We start from the raw sequence: 8,303 nt of genomic DNA, 5'->3' as shown, positions 1-8,303 counted from the left end.
TTACTCAGTTTTCTCTCTGGTCCGACCATATGTAGGGCACACTTTGGGGCCTGTGTGCAGAGGCTCTGCCTGGCCCAGGCTTTGGGACTTTGCAGAGGTGTTGGGTGAAGCAGGACCTGCATAGAGGGTGGGAACTCCAAAACTTTGTCCTTGGAGGAAGGCACCAAGGGAGGATCCAACCCCCTACAGAGACCTTTCTGTGACTCCGAACTCTGGGCATTGACCCTACTCAACATTCCAGACTCCATAGCTCTAACAACTTAAATAATTTTATTACAAAAGGAAGACCAAAACATTCCCAAAATTCTCCCGTGAGCCTCCCCCTCCATGCCAATAAATAAGGTGGGGAAGACTGACTGGAGGAGGGGGTAGGGATCATGGGTCAGCAGAAAAGGGAGCTTAGCCTGGGCAGGGGTGGCAAGGACATTCAGGCCTCTCCCTCACAGTCCCAGGTACTATGGTCACATTGCCAGAACAGAGAACTCTGCCCCCTGACAGCAAAAGTCTCAGGGTGGGGCTGGAGGAGTGTGGTCAGCGGGGCAGCTCATGCCTCAGGATGGCCGGGCCGGCTGTGGCCTTCTGGAGTCTGGGCAGCAATGAGTCCAGCCAGCTCCCTGCTGGCTCCCAGGGATTCTAGCAGCATCGACTGAGGTGCAAGCCCACCTACGGGCAGAATCTTTTCATACTGTGGTCCGTTACCAACAGTAAAGTCAGAAACCCAGGCCCCATGAAAGACTGGATTAAGAGGTCCAAAGACAGATGGAATGGACCCTCCTCATGGTGAGAGGCAGGGTGTAAAGTAGTAGCTATGGCAGGCTGGTCTCAGGTCTCTAGGAAAGGAAAGCCCACCGTCCTTGTGACAGCTCAGCTTGCAGCTCTAGCACTACACCAAGATGAGAGTGGGGGGGCCACGAGCCCAGTCAAGTCTCAATGGTGCATCCCCCCACTCCGGAGGAGAAGCTGGGGACCAGCGTCCTCAGCTCAGATCCTTTCCAGGGCCGAGCCCTCCTGCTGCGGAGGCCTTTGGATCCAGCACAGCAGTTCCAGGGAGGCAGTGGTGGGGTCCTTTCAGCTTCCTGCGCCAGAGATGCCCAGTGGGTGGAAACTACCCTCTTCTAGCAAGAGACGCCCCAGGCGGTAGAGCAGTTGAGGATACCAGTGCACACCCTCCCCCGGGGCCCAGCTGCCCCATGCCATGCTGGGAAAGAGTCGCAGGGGCCAGAAGGCCCACTGAGCCAGGTGGTGGTCAGCTATCATGGCAAAGCAAGAAGCCACCACATCCTCCACCACCAGTGTTCCATGCCTCGTGAGTGGAGCGTAAGCCCCAAGGGCCACATGCGTAGAAACAGAGGCCACTCGGGCAGGGTGCAGGCCTGGTACCCCTGCCACCAACACATACTGGCCAGGCTGAACGTGGCTGGCAAACGTGGCTCGGAAGTGGGCGGCCGATGCTGTGTGATTGTCAGCAGTGAAGAGCAGGTGGGCTGGCGTGAGCGCTAGACGGCGTGGAGGATTCTGGGTCTCGATGACCTGGAAAGTTCTCAACCTGTCTGGCTCGCGGTCCAGGAAAATGAGCACGTCACTGAATGTGGGGTTCCCATCCTCCCCCATGGCCAGCACCCGGTCTCCTGGTCTCACAGCAGACAGGGCCACACGTGCCCCGCTCTCAAGGCGCACCTGGGCTCCAGCGGGGAAGCAACCGCCTGTCTTGGCTGCAGCCGAGTGCTCTGTGGGAAGAAGGGACATGAAGCTGTTACTGCTGAGAGGCCTGGATTCCCAGGCCCAGCACCCCTCCACTAGTCACCCCAGTCCAGTCAGAGCTCCTCTTGTTCCCAGAGAGCCTCTATTATAACATCCCAACCCCTACACACTTGAACCTAGTCACACTGTGATTGCCTATCCTTCTCCCCAACTCAACCCCTTACCAGTGAGAGGCGCACACTGGGGCTCCAAGACCCCGTGAGTGAGAAGAAAGGTCTCCTAAAGCTCAAGCGATAACTCATCTGTTGCATCCTGACGATGCTGGGATATAGTCAGAGACTAGAGACCAACTGAGCTGTTATTTGTGACCAGACCCTAGCCTTGTGGAGTGGGAATCTTAGCTCTTCTGGGGTCCAGATGGCCTGTCTTCACACCTTGCCCAGATGTTTTCAAAAAATTTCCATCCCAGACTGACACCCCAAGTTCTGTGACAGAGCTGGCCCTATGAGTGTATGCAAGGGAGAGGAAGACCAGTCCATGAGACAAGCAGAGACTCCTGAAGCAGATAGCCTGAATGGTCAGAGTGGGTTAAGGGCAAGGTCAAAGTGATCATCTTCAGGGGCCAGGAGTGTGGCTTAGCGGTAGAGTGCTTGCCTAGCATGCATGAAGCCCTGAGTTCAATTCCTCAGTACCACATAAATAGAGAAAGACACAAGTGGCACTGTGACTCAAGTGGTAGAGTGGTAGCCTTGAGCAAAAGAAGCTCAGAGACTATGCCCAGGCCCTGAGTTCAAGCCCCAGGACTGGAAATTTTTTTTTTATCATCTTCAATTCATGTTCTGGCTCCTTGTGGGGGAACATGACAAAATGACATCATTAGGTAGGATGGAGAACAGTGTTTGGTGGTCAGTAGTAATGAACGCGTGGCCATTTGGGGCGCTGGCCCTGGGCCAGTGTTGGAAGGGTGCAGATGTGATGTGAAGTACACAGTTAGCAAAGAAGGTGCAGAACAGAAGAGTCAGCCTGTGGCTGAGGGTCCGTGGAATTATCACTGTGAGCTCAGGTAGGATTGGGACTACAGGAAAAGGAGGCCAGGTCTTGCTTGGGGTGCTGGGTCTGTGACTGCAATACTACATGTAGCAGCTGTGTGGAGGATTGAACCTGAAGCCAGAAGGGGCCAGAGTGGGCCCTGCACAAGAGTCACGTGAAGCATCCATTAACAGGATTCGGTGTAGGCGGCGAGGACACTGGTAAGGCTTGTGGGAGAGAGGCAAGGCTCCAGTGCCTGCCAATTCTGATCAACAAGGCTGCCAATCTGGCAAAATCCACTTTATTGAGTCCACTCTGTTTATTTTGGCTCTGGTGACTGGCTTTGCCCCAAAAGGTCCAGCTTCGGTGCTCTAAGGGAGAGGTTAGGGATGCCTGCGCCCCTCTGGGAGGCCTGACCTGCAGCGGGGTGAACCTCTGCCCTCTTGATCAGGCATACCGGTGTCTGAGCACACTCTGGCTCCTGGCCCCACCGTGCCTTGTTCTGCCCGGGGCTTGGAAAGGGGAGATGTTGTCTGCCAGCCTGGCTTCCTTCATTTGTCCAGCCTGCTTTGTCATACATGTCCTGTGGCAAGCTCTGAACTGTGAACGGCCAGGTCAGCACCCAGGTATTGGGACAGGCCCTACGTCCCTGGTGACCTGACGCTATGAAGCACGGGCAGAGCAGGTAGTCAAGAGCTGCCCCGGAGAGCTGCGCCGACATCCCCTTCCCAGGGGCCCCTGCCTCCTCCATCCCGGGGTGGGCATCTTCGCCTTCGGGGCCCCGGCAGGCCCTGTGCTGCCTGCCCACTCCCTGCGGCCCCGCCCCCTGGCCCAGCCCCCAGGCAGAGGCTCACCGGACTTGACCGAGCAATGCACGTGGGCCTTGGACTCGTAATACACCCAGTCGAAACCAGCCTCCACTGCCAAGCGCGCCAGCAGTCCGTACTTATTGCGATCTCGGTCTGAGGTGGTGATGTCTACAGCGCGGCCTTCATAGTGCAAGGACTCCTCTGAGTGATGGCCGTCCTCATCCCAGCCTTCGGTTACCCGCAGCTTCACTCCGGGCCACTGGTTCATGACGGAGATGGCCAGCGAGTTCAGACGGTCCTTGCAGCGCTGGGGGAGGAATGTGTCCGAGTTAGCGGGGAGGAGCTGGCCAGGGGCAGATGCTTGCCTTGCTCCAGACTCTCACACCTCAACCCCTTCCCCCATACTGGAGCTGGAAAACCGGAGGGGGTCTTCATCTTCCTATTCTTGCAGCCAGGTTTCCCCAGGTTTCCCTGGGCCACATGGTGGTGCCACAAATCTGAAGGGCGCGTGGGGGCATGGCACCCTTGGGAGCGCCCTTCCTCCCTTCCTTCTGTGTAATCTCTCTCCCTAGCTGGGCCTTTGGTCCCTCCACACCCAATCCCTCTGGGTTGCCTAGACACAAAGGCGTGGGGCTGCGAGGAGAGGGGGTTCTATGGACGAAGGGCTGTCGCCCCGAGGCTGTCCTGCTAGGCATGCAAGGCCGGAGGTGCCCAGTAGGTGTCACCGCCGCCTCAAGCCTGAGGCCTGGGGAAGGCCCGGCCTGGAAGCTCGGCAGGTGCAGAGGCGCCCCAGCAGCCCGGGATGAGGGGTGTGTTGGAGGGGAATCCCAGGCCTACCTGGATCCCTCGAATGCCACAGAGAACTGTGGCTGCGCCCCTCTTCCGATGCCAAGCCCTCCCGCGTCCCCAGTGCAGAGCACCATGCTGGCCGGCCGGCCCGATGGGGGTCGTGGGGGGTGGGGGCTTCCCCAGAGTTGGCAACCTCAGCTTTGCCCCAATCTGTGAGGAGACCCGGGAAGCCGAGCCTTTGATCTCCGGGAACGGGGGCGGGAGAGTGGGGGGGGGAGTGGGTACAGCCAAGCCCTGGGGGCAAGGACGAGGTCGTCTGTCCTCGCTTCCCGGTGTTCCGGGGTCCTGAGAGGCCAAGGGACCTTGCAGTTGTCTGGGGATAAGCGGCTCAGGAGCTGGCGTTTTCATTTTCAAGAAGGGGGGTTGGCATCAGCCCCCCCCACACCCCACCCCCTGACTCCAAGGTGCAAGGGCCCGCCAGGTGTGGACAGCCATGTCTCAATACACCCCCCACTATCACGGAGCCGGCCGGGGCCCCACAGACCCTTGGACTCCAGGAGCCAACAACTGCTACAACCCAAGGCCTGGCTGGTTCTTCCCCGCGCCACCTGGTTTGGGGCGCCCATTGCGTGGGAGGGGGCGAAGGGCCACGCGCCTTCCTGGTCCTCCTTGTCGCCTAGCTTCAAGACCCCCCCACGTACGTGCGTCCCGTGAGCTGCCCTCCCGTCTGTCCCCTCCTTCCCCCTCCTTCGTGTGCAGAGCGCGGGCGCTCGCTGTCAATGATTGCCCAGGCTGTGGCCCGGATCCTTATCTGCATTCCTCGGCGCCCGGCCCGGCCCGGCCACCAGCCAACCTTCGGCCCCGACAGCGGCCGGCCGGCCCCGGCGCCAGGGCGCAGGCTGAAGGCCTTTGCTTTCGCTGCTCGTCCTAAAGGATTGAAGCTTGGTCGCCAGCTAGCGGGTGAAGACCAGCGAGATCCCAGAGAAAAGGGGGCGCTGGTCTCTCCCCTCGCGCACCGGATTTCAAGAAAGCAAGTTGGGGGGGGGGGGGGTCCTGCTCGTAAGCGGCAGGGACTCCAGTCAGCTCCCCAACTCCCTGGCCATCCCTGCCGCTAGCTACCAAACCTTCCCGTCCTCGCTTCCAAGCCCCCGGGGTGCCCTAAGCGCCATCCCAAAGCAAGAGGGCTCCGGCACCCCACCCTTTAACCGCAGCCGCGCCGCTCAGCTCTCGAGACAGACACGTGGGCTCGCCCGGCGGGTCCCCTGGGCCCCCTCCGCCCCCTCGCTCAGCTCTTCCCCGCGATTCCGGTACCCCAGACCCAGCCCGGACGCCGCCCCGGGAGCGGGCAGCCCCGCGGGCCAAGCGCGCGCGCGCGGCGGCGGCGAAACAGTACCGGGCTCCTCGCGCCCGGAGCTTCTTCGCTTCTGGGGTGCCAAATGGCTATGAAATAAAAGGGGCGCTGCCGGGCGGGGTGTGAGGCCGGGAGGAACCGCGTGGGTCCCGGAGGCTCGGGGAGGGTGGGTGGGGGGGGGAGGGCAAGCGGATCGAGGGACCTCCGGGTGCCGCGTGTGACCAGCGCTGCCAGCACTGTCGGGGAGAGCGGCCGCCGTGCTGGGCTGCGAAGCTGGGCAGCGGGACACTCGCTCCCCTGTCTCCGGAGGGACATGGGGAAGCCGCCGCTCCCGACAGCACCCTTGGCCCGCCCGTCTGATTTCCTAAGGCACCCGGGCTCGGACCGGAGAAGAGGGGCAGGTGCCGGGGGGGGGGGGGGGGGCGTGCCAGGCAGTCGACCAAAGGTGCCAGGGGGCGGGTAGGGCCGGGCAGGTGGCGATGCTCCGGGAGCGCGCGGGAAGGGCGCATGGCGCTCACCTGGGTCATGAGGCGGTCGGCCCCCGTGTTCTCCTCGTCCTTGAAGATGATGTCGGGGTTGTAGTTGGGGGTGAGCTCCTTGAAGCGCTCCGAGCTGCGCGCGATCTTGCCTTCATAGCGCCCGCTGGCGCCCAGGGTCTTCTCCGGCACGTTGGGGCTGAACTGCTTGTAAGCGAGCGGCACGAGTTTGCGCGGCGGCCGCCGGCGGCTGCCCACCACCCGGCCCGGCCCGCAGCCCCGTGCCGCGGGCACCAGCAGCAGCAGCAGCAGCAGCAGACAGAACCGCAGGCGGGGCCGGAGCCAGGCGGGAGACATGGCCGGAGAGCCCGGGAGAGCGGCGGGCGAGGGCGCCGGGTGGGCTGCTGGGCGGGCGGGCGGGCGGGCGGGCGGGTGGGAGCGCTGCGGGGGGCTTAGGCGTCTAGGTGGCTCCGGGGGACTCCGGACGGGGGCGCCATGGGCGGCGCGGCGCGGCTCGAGGCCGGCGGGACTCAGGTGCGGGGCGGGGGCCCGGGGCCCTGGCTGGTGGCGGCGCGCTGTCCCCCTCGGCGCCTCGACTCTGAGCTGCCCGGCTCGCCGGCCGCCAATAAATAGGCCGGCCCGTTTGTTTTGGCAACGCGGCGGCGGCGGGGGGCGGCGGGCGGCGGGGCTGCGGGCCGCCGGGCTGGGCTGGGCTGGCCGGGCCGGCGGGCTGGAGGGACCCGCGGTTAGCACCCCGGCCCGGCGGTCAGGCGGCTCGGGCGGAGCGAGAGCTGCTGCCGTCTGCGGCGCAGCCAGGGGTCTGGTGAGAGGGGAAATAGAAGAGATCCGGGCTCCAGCCCCGCGCAGACCGCACCCTACCCGTGTCCCTGCCTCCTGCGCTCGACAGCGAACCTGCAGCGAGGGCGACGCAGCCTCCTCCCCCTCGGGCGGGCGGGCGGGCGGCCCCGACGCTAGCCAGCCCTCGGCCCGCGCGCTCCTGCGCCTCGCGCCAGCCGGCCCGCTGCCCTCCGCGCCCCCTGCGCGGCCTGCGTTCGTCCTCCCCCGCCCGGACGCGCCCCACCCCGCCCTGGCCTCGACTCGCGGCTCCTCGAAGCCCTGGGGAGCCCCGCCAGGCGCAACGCCCCCCCCCCCGAGGACAGGGCGCTGCCACCCCCACGGAGACCGCAACCCCCCGCGCGGCCGGACGCGAGGGCGGGCGGGGGGGGGGGAGGTGGACGGACCGCACGGCCGCCTACGGTGTCTCCCGCGGGGAAGCAAACCTCAAATGCCGGAGGCCGCGGAACCCGGTGCTCCACCCGGGCCCGGGCCACGTGCCTTTCTCTCAGCTTGGCGGAGCTGAGGACTGAATCCAGCCGGTGAACCCCCCGGCCCGCCGGGGATGACACTGGGAGTGGGCATGGACACACTTAAAACATGCAGGATGAAGGTGAACCGGGATAGCCCAAGACGGACAGAAGAGCAGCTAAAAATGGGGACAGCTCTAGACGTCCTAGGAGCCCAGACTACCCCCATTGGGTATCAGAGACCTCGGGAACCGGGGCTTGCCAAGAAATGGCTAAAGGACCCAATGCCACACACTGTACCAACCCTGAGAAACGATCACTCTCTTAGTTCCCCTTTACAAATAAACAAAAAGGACAGAGACAACGTACAGGTCTCTAGAGAAGTGAACACGGACCATGTATTTCATGTATTTTAATAGAGCATTCAGCACAGTGGAATGAATGGGGGTCCATATTGTCAAAACAAGGAGAGACAAGCTGTGCTAAAGACAAGAGCCATAAGGACCTCAACAGCAAACTATCTGATTTTGTAGCAATATAGCCCACAAATTCAATAAGGACAGAAGTAAAGCATAAAAAGCAACCAGCTTTAAAATTCTTGTTATTCCAATATGAATACATCTGTTGGTCCCTCTGTCCCTGACTCACAGGAGCTTTTAAAGATGATTATTCTGTGTTGTGTTTGTATGACTTAAGCTAAACTCACAACAGCTAAATGGCTTTCTATTATCCCTTAGGAGTGGGGTACTGAAGTTCAGAGAAGATAGCCAATTTACTGGCAGAGGAACAGGGGTTCAAACCCACAGGACTACCTGGACCTTTACCCTAACCTAAGCAAGGACTC

General features: G+C 62.1%; 1 protein-coding gene across 1 annotated transcript; it reads right to left on the bottom strand.

Annotated features, from left to right (window-relative positions):
* Window positions 1-251: 251 nt before the first annotated feature.
* Ihh (Indian hedgehog signaling molecule) lies at window positions 252-7,567 on the bottom strand. The gene is made up of 3 exons (XM_048344737.1): window positions 6,198-7,567; window positions 3,585-3,846; window positions 252-1,727 (listed from the first exon to the last, which is right to left on the bottom strand). The coding sequence occupies exons 1-3, from the start codon at window positions 6,510-6,512 to the stop codon at window positions 1,069-1,071; spliced, it is 1,236 nt and encodes a 411-aa protein (XP_048200694.1). The 5' UTR covers window positions 6,513-7,567; the 3' UTR covers window positions 252-1,068.
* Window positions 7,568-8,303: the final 736 nt, after the last annotated feature.

This window comes from Perognathus longimembris, chromosome 4, assembly GCF_023159225.1.
Source record: "Perognathus longimembris pacificus isolate PPM17 chromosome 4, ASM2315922v1, whole genome shotgun sequence".
NCBI classification, from domain to species: Eukaryota; Metazoa; Chordata; class Mammalia; order Rodentia; family Heteromyidae; genus Perognathus; species Perognathus longimembris.
The sequence above is the reverse complement of the archived record's forward strand: the minus strand, read 5'-3'. Positions and strand labels throughout refer to the sequence as shown.

Coding starts and splice junctions, on each gene's coding strand:
- Ihh (XM_048344737.1), bottom strand. CDS start 6,512: ATGTCTCCCGCCTGGCTCCGGCCCCGCCTGCGGTTCTGTCTGCTGCTG. Junction 3,847..6,197: donor CCGACCGCCTCATGACCCAG/GTGAGCGCCATG, acceptor TTCCTCCCCCAG/CGCTGCAAGGACCGTCTGAA. Junction 1,728..3,584: donor GCATTGCTCGGTCAAGTCCG/GTGAGCCTCTGC, acceptor TTCTTCCCACAG/AGCACTCGGCTGCAGCCAAG.